The sequence below is a fragment of the Sinohyriopsis cumingii genome, chromosome 4 (assembly GCF_028554795.1).
Source record: "Sinohyriopsis cumingii isolate HCF-2022 chromosome 4, ASM2855479v2, whole genome shotgun sequence".
Lineage (NCBI taxonomy): Eukaryota > Metazoa > Mollusca > Bivalvia > Unionida > Unionidae > Sinohyriopsis > Sinohyriopsis cumingii.
The window spans coordinates 86,031,420-86,053,978 of record NC_142964.1 but is presented as its reverse complement, the minus strand read 5'-3'; the positions used below and the strand labels follow the sequence as shown (position 1 = coordinate 86,053,978).

At 34.4% G+C, this 22,559-nt stretch overlaps 1 protein-coding gene across 3 annotated transcripts in view; it reads left to right on the top strand.

The window, feature by feature from the left end:
- The window catches only part of LOC149801591 (NBAS subunit of NRZ tethering complex-like), a 249,282-nt gene that overhangs the window by 97,997 nt on the left and 128,726 nt on the right, over nt 1-22,559 (top strand). For all 3 annotated transcript variants that reach the window (XM_089955839.1, XM_089955838.1, XM_089955840.1), the window contains exons 23-27: nt 4,444-4,518; nt 7,274-7,348; nt 11,215-11,341; nt 14,782-14,916; nt 16,273-16,446. In XM_089955839.1, the coding sequence (XP_089811965.1) occupies nt 4,444-4,518; nt 7,274-7,348; nt 11,215-11,341; nt 14,782-14,916; nt 16,273-16,446 (586 nt within the window). The remainder of the gene's footprint in view (nt 1-4,443; nt 4,519-7,273; nt 7,349-11,214; nt 11,342-14,781; nt 14,917-16,272; nt 16,447-22,559) is intronic.

The window sequence follows — 22,559 nt, the reverse complement described above, 5'->3', positions numbered from 1 at the left end:
AACTTTAGTGGTATTCTGAATTAAATCCAATGCTTGAAGTGTTGATATGCCTGTGGCATGGATTATATTGATGTGCCAACAGTCTTTTTTTGAATCTCAATAATGCAATCCATTAATATATCCTTATTTGAAATTTCACTATAAAACCAAGTATCTACCATATTTACCATATATATTGGGACGCGGTGTAATAATAATTTTTTTTCCTGTCTCAGAACTTATGGTGAAACTTTTTTTCACCTAGGTCATATATCCCAAGACTTAAGAAATGAAATAAATTTTTATTGCATTTGTGCTTGCCCCCCATGTACATTGCAATAAAATAGATAAACAAAACACTTTTTTGATAAGAAAAAGAATGAAACTAACCTTATATTGTTATCTTTTATTCCTTTTTTTTCAACATAAGCATTAAAGAACAAAATATATCCACAAAATCTGTATATGTAGCATAGGCTTCCATACTGTAGCATGTATCACTTATGTCCAATAACACAGGCTATGTTGTTCATTACATTGAGAAACAAATTGTGTTTGGTTGTGCTCAAAGGTTTGAATATGTTATCTGACTGAAAACTGGATCCAACAAAATTGCAAACAAGAGGGAAATAAAATAATCAACCGATATCTTGAAGACAACTATCATTCGTGCATGATATGGTGTAAGGTGCAAAATAATCAAGATTGAATTATATCTATATCTACCATATGACAGTATCTCACAAATAAAAATCATTATTTGAAAACACATTCACTTGAGTGTAAGTGACAATCTTTTTGCCAGCACGGACTACAAAAGTATCATTACTATTTACCCACAGACATCAAAGCTCCATTGTATTAATTATAACTACAGATGCCAAGCACATAGAAGCATGGGTGGTGAATAAACACAACTGGCAGCGAGCAGTAAACTCTTACTGGCAGAACATTAAAGACAAAGGTTATTTTATTACAAAGCAAGCCAACCTAAGAAGCTGATTTTGGTTACTTTTTTAAAGGATATCAATACATAGGTTATTTTATTTCAAAGCAAGCTGACCTTGGAAGCAGACTATGGATTTTTTTAAGTGTGCTGAATTTTTTTTTGAATATACTAAGACAGCCAATGTATGGAAACAAACTTTGGTTCCTTTTCACCGGTATTCATTGGAATTTTGAAAATAAATTGAAACAATTAAATAAATTTTAAAGTGACACAATATGAATGATAATAAAACTGAGGCCATTCTGATTACAACACAAAGACTTTCTTATTCACATCCTTTACCTCAAAAAATAAATATCAGCAACACCAACATTAAATTCACACAATCAGTATGAAACCTAGGTGTTACACTGGAAAGTACTCTCACATTGCACCAACATGTCATGAACATATGCAAGGCTGCATATCTTGAGACACATCAGCTCCATTCGCAAATATCTTTCAGTTGATGCCACTAAAACACTTGTGTGTTCATTAGTACTTTCAAGACTGGACTATTGTAAGTCAATTCTGTCTGGTTCATCTCAATATCTACTCCAGAAATTTCAAAAAGTTCAAAACACAGCTGCTAGGATCATACTTAGAGTACCACGATAAGAGCACACCTCCCTGCTGCTCTGTACCCTACACTGGCTATCCATTTGATCCAGAATCAAACACAAAATTTGTTCTCTGTGCTACGTTTCACTGACGGACTCTTGAAAAAACATACCTATCAGACCTTGCCCATGTGTACACACCAGCAAGATACTTACGCTCCTCTTCTGACAATCGTATACTCATTATTCCCACTATGAAAACAAAGTCATATGGACAGCGTTCTTTTGCATACCAGGGCCCAGCAACGTAGAATGAATTGCCCACAGAACTTAGACACAGAGACACAGTGATCCCATTCAAGAGTGCTCTCAAAACTCACTTATTTCGACTACAAGAACAAACTTTAAGACCTAATAATGTTTCCTACCTTAAATATTCTCAGCATGTTTTTTTTTATGTTTTCTAATTTCATGGTGTTTGTTTTTTTAATCATATCATTATATATGTTTTTTATCTTATAGGTGTTGTCTAATGTTGTAAAGCACTTAGAGCTTCTAAAGATTAGGCGCTATACAAAGTCCTCATTATTACTATTATTATTATAGTGCTTTATGCACTGATGTCCATGACCCATGGTCGCCAAGAAGATTTGGAGAAAATAAAATCATGTGATGAATTTGTGAAGGCCAGAAGAGAAGCAGATGATTTCACCAACAATATGATCATTAACATGGATGAAATTCTAGTGTACTATGATCGCATTCCTGGATGGACTGATGATAAGATGGGGGTCAAAATGTGAGAATTAGACTGGTGCAGATTTGAAAAAAATCTGACTTTAGTCCTTGCAGTTTCCTCTTCAGTTATGTGTTGCCTCTAACAATTTTTCACGGTATGAGAAAGCTAAAAAAAATATTCATGCACCGAAGGAATGGATCGTATGTGTGCAGGAGAAGGGTTGTGTTGATGAGATGCTGCTGCAATGGATTGAAGAGTTTTATCTCAAGTACACAGTTTTATATTTTTTTAAATAAAATTTCAGTTGGAGTGCATTTTCTGACATGTAATTTTTAAAAGGTGTCCCACAACTTGCAACTCGAAAAATGATGTGTCCAAGAACACAGTGCACAAAAAACTTACTTTCAAAATTAATTTATGGTGTCCAAACATATATGGTAAATACAGTATTTCCATGTGTTATTTTTTAGCACTTTGTATTTCCAGAAAAGAATCACTCAGTTGAAATAATTTCAATAAATAGATTCCAACCCAAATGAAAAACTGGATGCAGCAATAATGCAACTGATTTCTTCTTCAGATGTTATTGCAGGAATGAATGATTTTTAGATAACCAAGATTATGTAGTCCTCTAATTGACCTCAAGTCACAATTAGCATTTCTATAAAAAAAACTATTACTTAAAGGAAAATTTCATTCACTAAGGTTCCAAGTATTTACAAGATAAAATCTTAGTTATATTTTCTTTGGTGTTTTTTTTTTTGGGGGGGTACATTTTCTTCAGCTAACTGACTTGGTTGCTTATAACACGGTTCGGTTCATAACACGGTCAGATTATATGGCTCCCAACTACCGTGTTATAGTGGGGTCACACTGTATCTACAAGCTTCTTTTAGGATTTAGGATTGATCAATTCAATATAATTATAAGTATCATGTTGTTGCTTGATAACTAATTAAAATCTCCTCTATAATTATCGAGTTATGTTGATAGTCATTCAGATCCACTTTCAGATGCAGGAATTGTGATAGTTAATAATCCAAGTGTTGTAGGTTCAATACCTGCCCAGGCCATCCTGGTTCACCTGCCTATACCCCAGAAAAGGCACTGGCTCCCATTTCCTTGGCATTATACAGTCAGTATTGTGTTAATGTATTGTTGCTGTTGTAGGGTTTAACACAATTTTTCAGCACAAGATAGGCTATACATGACACCAATATTAATGGTGGAGGAAGAACCCGGGAAAACCCCAGAAAGAACCACCGACCACTAGAAGCTACTGGCAAGCTTTCTAACATACCCACATTGCCCAAACCCAAGACTCGAACCCATGCAGACAGAGGTGAGATGGCAATGATCTGTAATGGTGAGCGCTTTAGACCACTTGGCCACTAGGGGCCCCATTAATGTATTGTTAAAACATACAAAAACAAACAAAACAGATTTAAGTTCATAAACACTATGCAAGTTTGGTCAATAAATATTAAATGATGTTGTGTTTTTTTTTCAATTTACATATCTCAGATAATCTAATTTCCCTCAGTATTTTATTTTAATTACATTACTTTTAAATTTAAAATTGTTTTTAAGTAGGGTTATTACTCAAAGTTGGCTTAAAGAAGCTTCTAAAAATGCATGTCCCTACTGAGTGCATGTTCCTGTTTATATGTTGGAAAATGTGCACATTGTACAATAGACTGGAACTGTTTTGACATCAGAAAATGTAACATGTTTGTCTTGGATTTGTCACCTAAACCCTGACAATTCAAGGGTGCAAAGGTGATTTTATCAGTACTGGAAAAAAAGAATTCAAAGATACCTTTATTTAGAAAAACTTCTGGACTGAGAAATCTCACAGTTTAATAATACATCAGATAGTAATCACTTTGCACATAAATTCAAAAGAAAAAAGATATTGGTACCATACACATAGCAAAGGATGTCATTAAAAGGAGGGCAAAAACAAACAAAGATGAAACAGATATAAAAAGAAACAGGAAAATTAAATTGCCTTTAAATTCATTTTTCTGCTAGAGCATCTGTTAGTATTTCAGTACACGTCAGAAATTGATAAAGATATCATTTTTTGACATTTTTTTGGCCATGTTAACAGGATAAAGATTATCACACCAAAGAATTATGTAGAGCTTGACAATATTGGCTTTTGATGTTTTTAGGGAGGATGACCAAGTACTGCCTTGGCCTGAGGACAAGTGGTGGGAACCAGACTGGGTTGAAGCGGATGCATGCAGGTAGGTGGTAATCCTCCATTGGGAAAGCAAATTATTTACTACATGTTGAGTTTTATTTTAAAAAATTATTTTACTGTAAATTAAATGTTTTTCTTTTTCTTTTTTTAATGTGTATAAATTTATGTGAATTTTATGGTTACTGCAAATTGCTAAGTAAAAATAATTAAAAATCCAGTGTACACTCATCTTTTTGTTGAAATATTAGGATCTCTTCCTTCATTGAATTGAATTACTGATGAAAATATTTTTTTTTTACAACCAAAAAATTTCCTATTCATGAAAAAAGAAAAAACTTCACAGTATTCTAGCCCTCCTTGCATGTTCGTATGTGTTTATACATCCAGGGCAGGGCTTGATTAGTTCATATACTCGGTTACTTGAGTAATAATTGAGTAACTTTAGTCTCCCATTGCAATGACAAAGCTACAGCATGAGTACAGCACAAATACAAACTCCTTGTGTAGTGGTGAGTTTGTACTTGTGTAGAATATTCCATGAACTCATTATATTATCATTATTATCAAGTACTTGAAGTGACACTTGGGTTTTAATAGGTTGGGAAAATAAGAAGGGAAATATTTTAAAAATGAAAGCTGATTGGTTGCAGATTTGGGGCCTTAACAGTTGCTAGATCAGATAAACTTGTAAAATATAATTTATTTATTCAGGGGATTTATTACCCTATTTTACTTTATTACAAGTTAAGTCCTATTGCATGCAAAATAGACACTGATCTGCTGTCACATATTTGTCAGTACATTATGTGACAAAACATCATTATCCAGTCACAATTAATTACTCTCAGTCACAATTAAAATAGGGCTCTTCCAGTGAAATATGCATGTGCCCAGGGAAGGCACTTTTAATGTAGAATATTCACCCATCGATGCAGTTTAGAAGTTTGTATTGTTTTCATATGAACTCTTTGTTTAATCTGAATACCCTTGCATATATTTCTTAAAATGTGCCTTCCCTGGGTACCATGTATGTTTAAATGGAATAGCCCTTACTGTCAGTTCATTCACAATTAATTAATTTCCTTTCAGTCATAATTAATTACTGTCAATTCAGTCACAATTAGCTACTCTCAATTCATTCACAATTAATTACTGTCAATTCAGTCATAATTAATTACTGTCAATTTGTTCACAATTAATTACTGTCCATTCAGTTAATTTCATGGATATCAAGTTTCATCTGTGTCATGTTTTGTTGGTTTATGAAAATGACATTTTCATTTTTGGTTAAATTCATGGATTTGTGAAGGAGTTGTATTGTTTCCATGGAAGGATCATTCTTGGGTTTTCAAATTATTGGTTAATAGCAGCCATAAAATTTATAAAAAAATTGATGACCCTTGAACAATTGTGACATCACAGTATTTATATCTGCCCTGAAATTGAGGGAGACAGTGGCTTTATGCCATCTGTCTATTCATGCATTGAGCCATCTTTTGTCTTATAAGCAAGATATCTCCAAACTTTCTGAGCCAATCAGGTTGGATCTTGAGATACCTTAAGTGAATACCTATGACTGAGTAAGGTTCTGGTAACTGTGACTTTATTTTTGGCTTACCTGACCATAATACCCTCTAAGGCCAGGTGAGCTTATGATATGGTTCTTTATCCAGTGTGTTTCATCACTGTTTGTCAATTTTCGACTTCTCAAAAATTTCTGTGCCAATTTCATTAAAACTACTTTCCATGCTCCATTGATTATACTCAGTTTCTGCATTTAGTTCCAATTTTCTTGAAATACGATGGGTGTATTTAATTTAGGGATATTAATCTCCTCAGTGGCCTACTGTTAAGGTGATCGGGACTTACCTATCTTGCTTTTGTTGCCTATGCAAGATTTTTGGATTATGATTTGGTGAAGCAGACGAGACATTGCATTATGCAAAATTCTTGTTTTTTGCTTATGGATCCATGATTCTGTATGCAGTTGGAGTTTATATGTTGAAGGTGGGTGTGGTATGTCAAAGTAGCATCTACGAAAGATATCTTACTATTTCAACCAAGTTACAGTGAAACAGGCTTCTCCTCCTCCAGGGCTCCATTTCTAAGTCCTTTTGTTGTATCCATGAACTTTTGAAATCTCTTTAAAAACTGCATCTGTCCATAAAGGACAAATTTAAGTGATCCCTTGTGTGTACTTGGTAGACAAGTTTCCTCATAACTATATTTCTGCTCCTGACAATGTTATTAACATGAGAAGATGACATCATTTGTCATCACAGATGGTTTCAAGATATTTTACACAGAATGAAAGATCTAGTACTTCACATAAAATAGCCAGTAGTTACCTTGGAAATCTGCATAGAACCAACATTAGGTCAGGTGTAGTCCATCAACATATATATCTTTGTTATCTAATCACTTTCCCTTTTGGGCACAAAATGTTGCCCTTTGACCGTAACAATCATTAGCTTTATGTATTACACTGCCATTAAAAAAGTAGATCAACATAATAATCTCTTTGGTACCATGTGCATGTCAGTCCATACATCTGTCTACACCTCAGTGTTATAGTTGTTTTTGCCCTTATTTTAAAACCTCATGGATTGACTCAACATTTGTGCTCTTGCTAGCCTCTTTTATTCCGTTTGCTAGTTTTTTCCATAGCATCTTTCAAGTATCAGTGCCACATAATTATATAAATTGTCATGAATGGGAGATAAGTCTGTTTTTGCCTTCAAATACCATCTGGCTGTAATGAAGAAACTAGAAGCTATCTTCTGTTTATGTATTTTTAGGACAGTTATTGAACCACACCCACCTGACTTGGGAGCCTTTTTGTATGAAGAGCACCCAGAGTTGTCTACCTTCAGGTATACATTTCTTTCACTTTTATTTTATGCTTCATAGTAGATAACATTACATTTCTTCATTTCTTTTGCCTTTTTGGGCTTTCAGTGAGTGCAGAGAATCATACTGTATCATAGCAACACTGGCCTTGCATTAAATGATGTCCAATCAAATGTTATGTGTGTTTCACTGTAAATTGCATATTGTTGCATTATTATGGCAATGCTATTATCATTTAATCACCTGTTTATAACAGTGTCTTGTAATGGTGACAGTTGCTCATCATTGCATTAAGAAAAATAGTGAATACCTTCAAGTTTCCATCATAAAAACTTGTCTTTCAGTAAAAGCTTATTTAATAGTTAGATGCTATGGTAACACTTGGATTTGGATCAATAAGCATTTAATTTGTTTAGATCTGTCATGACTGTGTTTATGGTTAGCAAATCCAGGACTTTATCTCTTGTATTTAGTTTTCTACATTTTGAAGATGATTTTGATGTGTATTTGTCTGTATATTTATAAGCAAGATTCTAGACTTACTGTTTAATTGATCGTCAGATATCAAATTTCACAGAAATAGCTCCTGCAATCCTGTGCTCTGACTCTATTGAAAATATATAAAACGGCATATTCAGTATTTAGTCATGACATTTTTCTGTAACTGTCTAGTTTCATTAATGTTTTTCACTGCATCAAACCATCTGTACTGGGTTTAAGTCATGGAATATGTAGGTATGAACTCATAATTAATTTCTTGACTATTGACCATTCTGTGACAAAATTCCTTCACTGATTACAGTTGTGTTGGACAATTCAGTGATAATATATGTACTTTCTTTCTGTCCTCTGTTTATCTTTCTCTCATGTACATGCAGTGCATTTCTTATGCATTAATTACTTCATAAATATTCCTAAATTTAGAATTGCAACTGACCTTTTGGGATATATGTAAATAAATGTTTGTAAAAATTTTCTTTTTTGGTTCTCTTCTTTGCTTGAATACAATGCCATATTCATTAGTAAAGTCAAATAGGAGATGCAAAAATTGGCTTTTCTTTTGATTGTTTTACAAGTCAACTTCAAGTCGATCCTCTAGAAAAGGATTTTTTTAAAGCAAATTTAACCTATGTCTTGTAATGTAGGAGCTTTAATGTGAATCCCTTAACATAAATGAAAGGCATTCCAAGGAAAGTCCATACAAATTTTTATTCTTTATTTGATTAATAATAACTTCATGAATACAGAAAAATGTAAATGAAGGTCATGTTTATGGAAAGAATTTGATTCAAAATTGCAAATATCAGTCTGTATGTTGGGTGCTTCCATATTGCAGAGTTCATACATGATAAAATATAGGCTTGCAATAAAGAATGTTTAATACATGCTTTGTAAAAAAAAAGTTGAAAAGTACAGGAGAATTTTGCACTCTTCTCTCTCTATTCATGATTTGTGTCTTTATTCAATCATTGCTAACATTCAAAGTCAATAAGTGACAGTAAATTCAATGTCACTACTTGAACAAATAAAAAGTTGGCTCTTAGTGGGAGCTAGAATCTGCATGAAACACACTTACATGACAGTGATGATTCCCAATCTCCACATGGATGATCCCATCAATAAAGTGTATTCTGGGCTGATCCCAGATTTAGTACAATATGTGCTAGCCTGATTCCATCATTAGAATGCATACTTGCCTGATCATAGAGTAAGCAATATCAGTGCTGGGCTGATCCAAGCATTACAGAGTGTTATGGGCTGATCCCAGATTAAGCTGAATCTATACTAAGCTAATGCCAGTATATCAGGGATGATCCCATATTAAGAGAAATCAGTGCTAAGTTGATCTCTGCATCAGAGTGTATTCTTGGATGATCCATTAAGTAGTAGCTATGGTAGGCTGATCCCCATATTACAGTGTATTTTGGCTGATCCTAGATTAAGTAGAATTGTCCTATCTCAACATGAAAAAACTATTCTTTTTTTCCAATTGCATGTATGTGAACTAAAACTAATTTGAATATCAAAATACTAGGGTATGTGTCAAGATTGTAACTAGGGCTGATCTCTGCAAGACTTGTGTCTGGGCTAATCCAAGAATTCTCAAGATAAGGGGAGATGGTCCCCAAGGAAAAGCATTACAAAACAGTTTATTAAACAGGAATCACATTATTGGTGTAGAATATGAGAATCCAGTTCATGAAGAAAGCCTTGTCCATGGCAGTCCCACGATGATGCACTAAAACAGGGGAAAGCCAAGTTTGCAACTTGGAAAGCCTTGTCCATGGCAGTTCCACGATGATGCAATAAAACAGGGGAAAGCCAAGTTTGCAACTTGGAAAGCCTTGTGATATACCTGCATTCCCTAAATTTTGATTGGATCTTTGAATATCAATGTCAATAATGACCTATTTTAGGGGTTCTTGTCATGTAAACTATATGTGATCCTACAGTTAGCCCCAGGTTGATAGCTAGTGAAGTGTTATCTAAAAATAGCTTATTGCACAAGTCTTTGTCTATTTCCCCATTTTCAAGGAACATATACAAAAGCAATATTCAGTGGTTTTGTTTATGACTATATACTTTTCTCTTCATATCATGATAAAAGTCTGCAGTAATATATCAAATCCCTTATGTTAAAAATAGATAGATAAAGAAGACCCCCCCATTTGTTACTAGCCCTATATTGACAAACAACAAAATACCAACACAGTTATTTGTTAATCGACAGTCTCTAAAGGCTGCCAACAGTGTCAGAGATAATGAACAGTCTCTAAAGGCAGCCAACAGTGACAGAGATAATGGACAGCCTTTAAAGGCTGCCAACAATGACAGGGATAATGGATAGTCTCTAAAGGCTGCCAACAGTGCCAGAGATAATGGACAGTCTCTAAAGGCTGCCAACAGTGTCAGAGATAATGAACAGTTTTTAAAGGCAGCCAACAGTGACAGAGATAATAAACGGTCTCTAAAGGCAGCCAACAGTGACAGAGATAATGGACAGTCTCTAAAATCTTCCAACAGTGACAGAGATAATAAACAGTCTTTAAAGGCTGCCAACAGTGACAGAGAAAATGAAAAGTCTATAAAGGTTGCCAACAGTGATAGAGATAATGGACAGTCTCTAAAGGCTTCCAACAGTGACAGAGATAATGGACAGTCTCTAAAGGCTGCCAACAGTGACAGAGATAATATGGTACTTTTAAGCAAAGTATTTAGTAGAAATTACAATGCTGGTAAGGGCTACTACAAAAGTCAAGTAGTCCATATTGAACTACTAGAATGCAGAGTCTGGGCTACAACAAAATGAATTCATGTAGCCCAGTTGCAATTGTTTGATATTTCTCAAGACAAACCAATACTTACACTTCATAAAGAATAGTAATTAGTAATGACATGTAGGATGGTACAAAGATGGTAATGAAGCTAACAGTTTCTTGTCCACATACCTTCTTGGCTTTCTTGGGGTCACAAAATTTATCCTTGGCTGCTACTCTCTGATTTTGAAATTTTTGAGATCCTGATGTACTTTTTTTTTAAGTTGCAAGTTTTCACATAATCCCCTGGTATAAACATGCATGGGGTTATTTAAAATTGCAACTTGGAAAACAGGTACTTATGTTTGAAGTTATTTAAAATTGCAACTTTGAAAACTGGTACGTATGTTTGAAAGTATTTAAAATTGCAACTTTGAAAACAGGTATTTATTTTTGAAGAGATACATATTTTCATTATTCTTAAGTAAGAAAGTGGAAAAATGTGGCATCTTTTTAGAAGAAAAGAAAATGGATTTGAAAGGTAGAATATGTTTTGCTACATCATGTATTCGTTGGATATTTCTTGTTCACAGTTGGCAGATTAGTTACAGTATCTTTTAAATTTATTTCAGAGGATCACTAACATCTCACCTGCTGTTAGACTGGTACAAGTTCCGAGTGAACCAGATTGAGAGTATGTCACGACAGGTTGACAATGCCCTTGAACTTGTCAAGTTGGGTATAGAAAGAAGAGTGGAGGTAGATGTTGATGGTTTCTGGCTTTCTTGAATGAATATAATTCATTTGTCTGAGAGTTTATCAACAGAAAAGTGAAGATTAGCTGATCCTACCCGTGTATACAGCTGAAATGAATATCCAGACATTCCAGTTAGAATACTTCTTGCAAATATTTAAATTAAAAAATTGGTATTTTAATATTTTGTTAGAGAAACAAACAAGGCCGAATGTGAACTGTCCAATGTTGAGTTAATTAATTATAAGAAAACAACATAAATCCTGCTAAATCACTTGAAATCAGTTTTTGATTCATGATAATTATTGTGTCATATTACAAATATCACATTCCTCCCATCATCGCCATTTCTATTCATTTTACTCTTGAAAAAATGTTGCAGGTTGATCAAGAACATTGTTTAGAATTGGGGTCATATCAGAGTCAGCGAAACCTTCATGTGTCGGTCAACCAGAAGTCCAACAAAGTTAAAGTTAATCCCACAAATGAATTACCACTCCCTATCCCATCCAGCTCTGACCATCCTACTTCAAAAAGTTTACTTCAAAAGAATTTGGTCTTTTATTCAAGTTTGGAAGTAATTACACAGTTATTGAATTACCAATATTCTTTAAAATGTCTGATACTATCCTTTTATTTTCTAAAAAGTCCGAAATGCAGATGTCAGCTTCATAGCCAAAAAATGAACATGGTCCAGTTGACTTGGCTTTGGAACATGATCATTAAAGTTATAGGGGTTGAAGTTTGTGGCTACAATAAAACTGTTTAATCTGTGCATTAGCTCACAACCATAGTTATGAACATTTATTGGAATTTGTGCAGGGATTTTTTCAATATTTTTGTTCCCGTGCCATGTTGAAAATGACTTAACTGTTTGTTCAGAATCCTTCTTACCCAGGAAACCAAATTGTCTGCTCCCAGACTTGGCTGAGGCTAGGAATTAGTTCCCATGTATCTGGCATTAAACTATTTGCAAAACACACAAGATCACTTCACACCTATTGCAACGTACATCTTGTGTTACAGATGAGGTCAAAACCCATGTATAGGTTATATTTAAAACAGTACTCATGAAGTCTGAATATGAGTATCTTATGGCTTAGTAGAAAATCCCAATGTCTGATTGGGGCATTTTATTGTTGGCAAGAAAAAGTCAGCCCCTGCAGTAATGTCAGTAATGTACTAAAGTGTATGTCAAAATGGTCATGTGGGTGCATTTACTGATGTAAAATTAAATATTGTTGTTTCTATCTTTAATACTAATACATTTCTACCAAAGTCTATTCAGTCATGATTGTTCAGTGATCTGAACCATAATACCATCCAGAAACATCTCCACAAGAGTTATTGATTACTCTGGACTTGTATAATAGGGCATGGTACTAAACTGGGTCAAGAAAAGAGGATGTTAGCTCTATTCATAGCAAATAACAGGATAGGATGAATTTTTTCAACATGTGCAGCTTACAGCACATGTCATTCAATTCATTTTTTTCTTCCAGATCAGACCTTTGCATTGATCTCATTAAAAAATGTTCACATACTTTAACATTGATTTTGTCTTATATATTTTTCTGGGCATGTATATAATTACCTTCCATAAAACATGGATGCATAAATAATTGCCAATTAAAATTATGTGTAATGAAATTCTAAAAAATGACACCTGTTACTGAATTAGTCAGTACTGAATACCTAAATGGCATGTATGACTTGTAATTTAGTATGATGCATTCCGGAGACCTACAATCAGTGTATCAAAATTGAATTAAATTAATTTGGTCACATATCCATGTGTGATTTTTATTGTGAACATAGCACTTCAGAGAGAAATATTTGAGATAGTCCCTGCATTTATTTGAACAAGTAATCGAGTTTCCACCCTTTATTGTTCATTGTCAGTACTAACGGAATGCTGGTGTATTGTAATGAGTTTCAAGATAAACAAACAGATTAGCACCTACAGTTATTAGATATGTCATTTGAATCCTTAAAAGTTTTACTCAAGACCCCTGCAATGTCATTTAACTAGTTTTAGATGACTTAGTTCAAAATATTTTCAGTGTGGCTTGCCTGAGATTGGTAGGTGTCAATAAATACTAAAATAAACATGAAGAGGATGGATATGATACCTTTATAAACAGTACAAAATATTCAAACGCTGTTCAGATACTGTCAACAAACACTGAAATAGGACAATTTGGTATTAATTTCAGCTCTTGTTGTGTGTGTGTCTGTGTGTGTGTGAGTGTATGTATGTGTCTGTGTGTATGTCTGTGTGTGTACTTGAGCATTAGAGCATTTAGATTTTTTACTTGATTATCATAAGCATTTTTATTGGAACTGACAGTGATCCATACTGATTGGCCTAAGGTTTTAGCCATATTCGTGTGCTGATTCAGAATTATAGTAACGCTCTTAGGGAATTTAAATGGTTCTTCAGATTTGGTGTTACTGGGAAATAGTTCCTAGCTGAAAGCGAATAATCAGTGTTCTGCACAAAAATCCTTTTTATGTGATCGCCTGACAGATTGGCATTAACCATGACCTATTAGCATTAAATAAGTTAGGTTGGTGTTGAACATGACAGACAGGTTGGCATTAACCATGATTAACAGATTGGCATTAGCCATGACACATTGGCAGTAATCATGACCAACAGATTGGCATTAGCCATGACACATTGGCAGTAATCATGACCAACAGATTGGCATTAGCTTTGACATATTGGCATTAACCATGACCAACAGATTGGCATTAGCCATGACACATTGGCAGTAATCATGACCAAAAGATTGGCATTAGCTTTGACATATTGGCATTAACCATGACAGACAGATTGGCATTAATCATGACAGACAGATTGGCACTAATCATGACCAGCACATTGGCATTAGCTTTGACATACTGGCATTAGCCATGACAGACAGATTGGCAATAACCATTGAGAAACAATAACCTATAACGGCTTTTGAAATTTAACAAATTAGTAAACTGAAATGTCTATACAGTTTTAATTATAATACAAATTTTAGTTTGTCATGAACCACTCAAGACTAATGGAAAGTACTTCAGATTCACTTCTACGTGCAAAGTTTAATTTTTTGGAGTTATTGGTTACTACAAAATATAAACTTTAAAGATCCACTTGACAAAGTAAAAAGGATTCATTCCACATCTGAGTAATAATTACAGATTTATATATTTGTCCCATATATACTCACTTTACAAGTCCAGCTACAAACTGCAAAGACCTAAATCTGCCATTGTGTAATGTACCAGCATATATTGTAATCAGCAGAACAAACAACATAGACCCTGATCTGCTAGTGAGTATATATGGGACATAACAGCCTCAAACTTCAGCATGAATATGCATTTTAACGACACATAATTTGAGTTACACCCTGTATATTTTACTCTACTTAAAATTGTAATACTGCAGGGCTTGACCCATACTTTGGATGATTTGGTAACCATGGAGATGTTGGTGTATGATTGCCATGTAGAGGACCTGTTGACCTTTGAAAAGCTTCAGACAATGGCTGACTATGAAAAACTGGAGCTGATAATGGCACAGGTGGGTTGATGTTAGGCATGCTATGTAATCCTAGCTTGAGAAATTGGGTAAAAGCAAAGGGAGGTAGAAAAATGTGATGCTCTTTTGCCTGCATATTTGATAAGCTAACATTTTTCTTCATTTCAGTTAATCACTTTTGACAAAACACATATTTGTGTAGGTACATAATTACTATATAGTAGGAGAATGAGATCATGACTACATTTTTTTACAGAGAAGATGGCCTTTATTTCCTTAACTTAAACAATTCAGGTACACTTATCTCCCCATATACTCTCCATACAAGACTGTTCACAGAAATGTTTTGATGCTTTGGAAAAGGCCACCTTACACTGCAGTACAATATATGTGGGCTATTATATGTATGTTGTATGGAGCATCATATTACACTTAAATGTGAAATCACATTATAATTGGCCACATTTAGAGCAGTTGTTTCATCATGGGCTCATCATGATCTGGCTTTGTTTAATAGTTTTAAAAGTTTTTGTGCAACTTTATTTTAAATTTTTTTGTAACAAAAGTGATAATAATTTAATGTTTTTAGGAATATTTTCATGGTTGTGTCAGTCAGAACTTTACAGTGTTTTTGAATATTCATATATAATCCTAACACAAGTTACCACAGCAGCAGGAAGTAAATTGACTGTTACTATACATCAGTTGAGCTGTGATTGTTTGTCATGAATATAGTACAGAAATAAGGTAACGGATGTCTGAATTTTTTTGTGCCTGAGCTACTGAAAAAATGCACAAAATCTCAACGAGTGAAACACTTTAGTAATTCCTCAGCATTACAATTGAGGCATCACCTGTCATAAACGGATGAATGCACTTTCAGATATCAGAGGAAATTGCATGAGGAAGGTCTGCAAGAATTAACTTCTGATTGTAAGACATAATTTATAGTTTTCCAGTTTGTTTTGAATCTAGATAATTTCTCAATAATAGGACAGTAGTGCTTTCTATATGCACTATTGGGTGAGACTTTTCTTTCTTAAAAATTGCATTATTTTCAGGCTTAGAAATTGAGAATGTATTAAAAGAACATAATATTAGGAATTATGATTAAAACTTGGATTTCCTTGAATTGACCCATTTTAGATGGATTCTTGACCAGGTCTGTGTTTTACAAGGGCTATTACTGTTATTAATTGAATTTACCCATTATAAATGGATTCTTGACCAGGTTTATGTTACATAAGGGTATTCCTAATATTTTGTTTTCATGAAGTGAGGGACCTAAACTATGCTTCTTTGAGAAGCAGTATTGATGCTTGGTTTCAAAATGACATCACAGACATTAAAATTCATCAGTAGACAAACATGTCAGCCAACATTTTAAATTTTTTTCAGTCAACAGAGGAAATGTATTCCAAAAATCTGCACAAGTGGCTGATCCCATTTCTAAAGCAATGCGAACGTAGGTCTCCAGGGTCATACAACACCTTGCTCCGTGACTACATCGTTACTAAGGCTAAGACGGACCTTACTTTACCTCTCAAGATATTTGAAGCCTCAAAAATCAATGTAAGTACAAAAAAGATCATTATTTTGTGCCAAAACTCAAATTTTCCTATTGCACTGTCATTATCATTGTCATTGATTTTAAGATTTTATTTCATCTCCTAGACTTTCCTCTCTCAGATGAGGCCATTCGTAAATGTTGAAATCTTCATTTAGACTATTGGTTGGTGTCCTTGGTTTTTAAACAGGTTGGGATACCGAATTTGAATCTTTACCCAATGTTGTTGGAATTGTGTAGCATAATTCAAGTTGCTGCTCATCCCCATGAAATGTATTTCCAGTTTATTGGCTTTGTCTTTGGTGGCGATTGCATCCATGATTTTAAGGGTAGTATTCTTTGGTTTACCCCTAATTGCCTTGTTTTTATCCCACACCTGTTCTGCATTGCTATTGCGGTTAAGAGATGAACAGAATTTTGAACAGGTGTTTTTCTTGGCAGCGGGAACAAATTTTTTGTGAGATTTTCTTTTTCGTTATAGATCAAATGGTCTGAGGTAGATTTATTGAGAGCAGTTTACTTATCCTTAATTGCTTGCTTGCATTCCATTTTTTAAAATCACATTAAATACATCATAGTGCGATTTTCAGGTAAGACATGGAAATTGTTGGCATTATGGCATTGCCTTTTGGTTAAAAAGATTTTAACAGATTTTAAATTTTTCTGTTTTCTGAACGTTAAAGACATTTTCATTACCTTCAGATTTTTCTGTAAAGGACAGAGTAAGTTACCTGTTACAGACATGGGTCTTTTTATATTAAAGTGTCTGCAGACACTCTGTATTAAAATGTATGCATTTGCACATATGATACTGTCACTAATAAGTACTATTGGCTTTTGTACCCTGCCTTTTTCTGAAAATATGGAATTTAAATAAAAACCGAGATCCAGTCAGCCTTTTCAACATGTATATTTGCCTAGAGGGACAGTCTGCTGCTACTGATGAATTTGGTGTCATTCTGTGAGTGAGTGATTCAGCAGCAACTGAACTGACACAACAGGGTTGTACAAAGGTCACAACTGGACTGTGAAACACCCTGACAGAATGTTATGGGTAGCACTTGAGTGAAATTTCTTCAGCAGAAAATGAAGGAGCCCAGTGAAGAAAGGGCTGCACAATGTAAGTTAAGGATGCTGGGGTCCATTGTGTGGACTTTATTCAATGTTTTTTAATTTGAAGACAAAACATAGTGCTGACAATAGATTCTTGGGTGAATAAAATGGAATGGAACAAAGTGAATGCAATTTATTAGGGAAATCAACATGTAACAGCAAAACAATCCCAAGTCCATTGAACACTATAGGTGTTGCAACAGGGATGGTGGCGGTCAACATAAATGTATAGTGTGCTGTCACTCTCATGACAAAAAGAAACAAAAATTGTAAAATGAGGCTAGTTTATCTGAATTATGTTCCACAATGAATTAAAAATATGATGAGTGAGGTAAAACTGTGATGATAAAGCACATCAGGACTTGACTTCTTCAGAATGCACAAATGATAATTATATCATTGCAGTTACAGTGAATGAAAAAACATGAAGAATAATGGAGGTAGAAATATATATGGTGTTGTAAGAAAGACATATAGCCAGGGGCATAGAAAGCTCATCATATCATCGGCATGTTGAAATAATAGGGAGAAGTGCAAGCCAGGAAATAACTTTTAGAATTAAGGTATGAACAGTACAATAATCTGTTATGCATAAATATGAGATGTGTAATGGATCAATGGCATGAAATCATATGGCAAATAAGAGATGACCAGATGAAATGTTAATCTAACATACATTGTGATAAATTAAATGTTAAATATGTACATACATTTGGACTGTCTGAAATATTCAGTGTAGGAACAGAAGAGAAAAATGATATGGCAATGTTAATATATCACTTGGCACATGCCCTAACATCTGTTTCTGTGCATTTAAGTCTATGGAGTGTACCTTAATGCACCTGTGGTCTCTCTCAGTCCAAATAGTTCTAAGCTTTTGTATGTGACATACAACACATCTGTAATGGGAAGCTCTAAAGAAAGTCCTGATTGTGTGAAAGGCCATTTAATAAGCAGATCTGGTGATAAAAAGGAAATCAAGAAGATGTATTTCACTGTTGGTTTGGTTTCTTCCCATGGAAGATTTTCCTCTGGAGGGCACTTCTGCAGTTTCTTCTCCAACCTGGATACATGCAGCTAGAACAGAGCAATCTGCAAATTTTTACAGTTCAGAGTCATCCCGAAAATGTGGTATCTGTGTAAAACCAGATGCCATTCCTGCTATTTATGGTTTTATATTAGGTAGAAATGAAGGATGTTATGAAATTCAGTACCTGAATGTCATAAAGTGCAACTGTGTAGCCTTAAAAAAAGGTGTGAATGAATCATAATATCCATGAATATATCCTATGGTGCACAGAGCAAGAAAATGATAGTCCATACATGAGGCCGATTGGAATAACTAAATTTACATAAAACATGATGTGAAGTACATGCATCATTGGTGCATAGGAAGAACTCTACAGTACCAAGGGAACACTAAATCTTAGCACTTTAATGAATGGTAAACATCCTCTTCGGGAAAAAGCCTCCTTAGAATGAATGTGGTCAGATCTGAAAGGAATACATCTGTAGAAAGAATCTGGATGATCACATCTGACAGAAGTACATGGACTATACAAGAACAAACTTAAAGACCTAATAATGTTTCCTACCTTAAATATTTTCAGCATCTGACAGAAATACATGGGCTATACACCGACACTTGGTGAATGATCAAATCTGAGAGGAATACATCTGTAGAAAGAATCTGGATGATCCCATCTGACAGAAGTATATATACACCGACACATACTGAATGAAAGGAATACACTGATACATTATATACTAGCCACAAATAAATGTATGAAAAATTTCCAAATAATGCAGACTGAATGTATTGTAGTAGATGAAGCTGTCCATAAAATGTCCTGTGGACTGGAATGGCTATATCCACCCATGGTCTGATGCACATGTAGAATGACATCATTTCAGGTCCTGATATAAGAAATGTATAAATTACGTTTTTCATCACATTATCTAAGCAAGGTGATTCTCGTGCCCAGCATTAGCCACAGAAGTGGTGGCATCTATATTGAATGAGCAGGTACTGAATTGTGATGAAGAGGAGCAGATGTCTTGATCCTGATTAGTTCAGTTCTGCATTGTATTGACATTTGCGCTGCGCAGCATCAGACTAAAGACTGTTTGCATTCTGATTATTGACAAGTTATCAATTGTTTTCTGAAGAATTGATCAGTTGTGATTAAAATTTGTGGTAATGAATTCTCATCTTTGATTCTATTTTGGGAAAAGCTGAATTTGCAACTATACCACTCCCTCAGTAACTCCTGCCCTGATAACTTGCGAACCCGCTTATAATGCAGGGTCAGGCATGGATCCTATTTTTGTAAACCAGAAAATACCAAAACATTGATCCCTATTTGTTGAAATTGAAGAAAATCACGATCAAAATTGGTAGCTGAAACTTTTATATATTACATTACTCGTTTTATCGTCGAAAACAAAAAATAGGACATGGAAATTTTAATCAACATTATGGAATATAAACTTTAAAAAGAAGTCATAAAATTAATTACATTTTCTTTCCAAACGACATTCTTAGTACACCATAATTCAGAGAAATTTTGATCAACGAAAATGTCACTTACGCCTTGTAGAGGCAGTACTTTAATAAAAAAAATACCAATGAAATAATTTTTCTTATAAATTAAAATTTATGTTCTAATTCTGTCTTTTAGTTATGTTTCAATGTAATCATCATAAATGCAATGTATCCTCTTGTAATTAAATGTAAAATGTGTCAATCTACCGTAACAGCTATGTCCGCGAGCTTTTCTCTGAGAACCTAATTAAGAGCCGACTTTGTTTTGATATCGAACTGGCAGAAGCGGGCCTCTTTTTCTATTATCATGTTAATTACATCTTTTGAATGAAATAAAGGAGGTGGAATAAACAAAAAAGTTAAAAGGCATACAAATCCTACATGCTTAAGAGCCAGCAGTCCCGGTTGTATGTCGGGTAACTCATTTTGATTGATCAATCGAACACTGTAATAAATGTTCTTACGTTATTGTGTATGTAATCTAATTAAACCGTCTTAAATTAACCTACTCAATCATAACTGTGATCAAAGATAACAAGACAACCAAGCAAAATGAGTACTTCTTAGAATAAAAGAGCTTTGTTTCACAGATACAGACCATTGTGGGGAAAACATGTTTCAGAGAATTCCTGAATTTGCATGTAGAGATATCCTCAAGGATGATAACAAGTTTCACTGTTCCTTGCAATGAAATCACAGCATCAATATTTTACTAATTGAACAATTCAAAAATTGAGTTTCGACGTTGACAATTGTCTCACGAAATGTTATGTTTTTTTAAATAAAAAGTTATCTTGTTTGGTAGTGTATCAACAGTTAGTCTGGTTCCCTGCTTCTTAGAATCCTTGTTTCACAAAATACTAAATACACTACTCCGGAAAACAAACTAATCAACAAAACAAAAAGTCGTGACATAATACACGAATGTTTTAGCGTACCATGTTGAAAACATGTTATCAATTTTTCAGATGTTGGACATTTTGAAAATAAATGTAATTTATACAGAATAATGAACAACTTCATCGGAAAAAGCGCTTTATGGACAATTATTCTCAACACAATTATAAAACGTTTATTCAGTCATTAAACAGCCTAGGCACCCCCCCCCCCCAACTCTGTGGTTCTCTGGATGTCTAGCAGATTTTTATGAGGTCAATCGGTAACTTGCACTCTCACTTATAGTGTGGTCTATGCTTTTGGACCCTGATGTGTGTGAGTTTTCAAGGGAGAGGTGTATCTGTTCACATCTAGGATAACCAGTACACATTCTCCTGTTGATTTATACTGGTTCCTTTTTGTTTGATTAAATTGTAGCAGGATATTTTGTTTTTAGTTTTAAACATTTGTAGAAAAATATGAATCTATTTTCCAGTCTATATTGGTTTTATGGTTTCCAAGACAACCTATGCAACACTGAGGTCAAACTACCTGGGGTATAGTCATAAGGGATGTAACAACCTGGCTGCCAGCTTTTTGATTTTTATAAATGCTTCTTTATTACACCCATGTATCCCTTACAGGAACACTGATCTAGAAAGTGGTTTACTATAGTCCGGCGTAAAGTCTTGCACAACCCACCCATCATGATCCTGCTTGAAAACCAAAATTTGGAATGAAGTAGATTGAACTCAGTGTTACTAGTAAATACCATGTTTGTTCCTCTGGTAGCCATTATTGAACGTCGTTCCCACTTCCACAATAGTGCACTGCAGTGTGGTTACTGTCTCACTTCCATCCGTCGAACTGTTGAAGTAGATCTCTGCGCTGTAACCTCATGTTTATTGTTTTACTAGCCCTATGTAGACTTGGTGCAATGTGAGATGTTGAAAGAATTTCTCCTTAATAACACATACTTGGTTGCAATTGAATTGGATGGTCTAGACATGTCTCAGTGTACAATCTTGGCCTAAAATGTAGTTGAGATACTATCCTTAGATATGTGTTCAACTCTTGAGAGTTGTGTGATTTACAGAGTGAAGTTGCCATAAATGACAGCCATGTTTTTATATGAGAAACATTTGAAAGCAAATAATGTCCAAGAACTTCCAGCTGGCAAAATGTGTTCTTGAAGTCAAGGTCTGTCATCACCAAAAATAGACTGCTGGCAATAATAACAATAGGCAGAAAGAGAAGTAGTCCCTTAATGTCTGTTGACAAATTTCTGCTTCAAGTGCTGAGAGGTCCAGATAAATGAATTGTTGAAATTATATGGAAAGTATTCCCGTCTTCATGAGCGGCATTACAACAGTGTTTACAAACTAAGTCATGCTATGACGAGCAAGTTATATTTTGACAAAGGCATGGAAGACACTTAAGAACACAAAAGAAAATGATATATCCAAACACAAAACTTCTAACATGAAGGTGAGGAAATGCACAAAGCAAAGTGGTGAATCATAAAACTGATGGTCAACAAAACTGTATAATGTGCCATCACCCTCACTGTTCTAGCTAAGAATT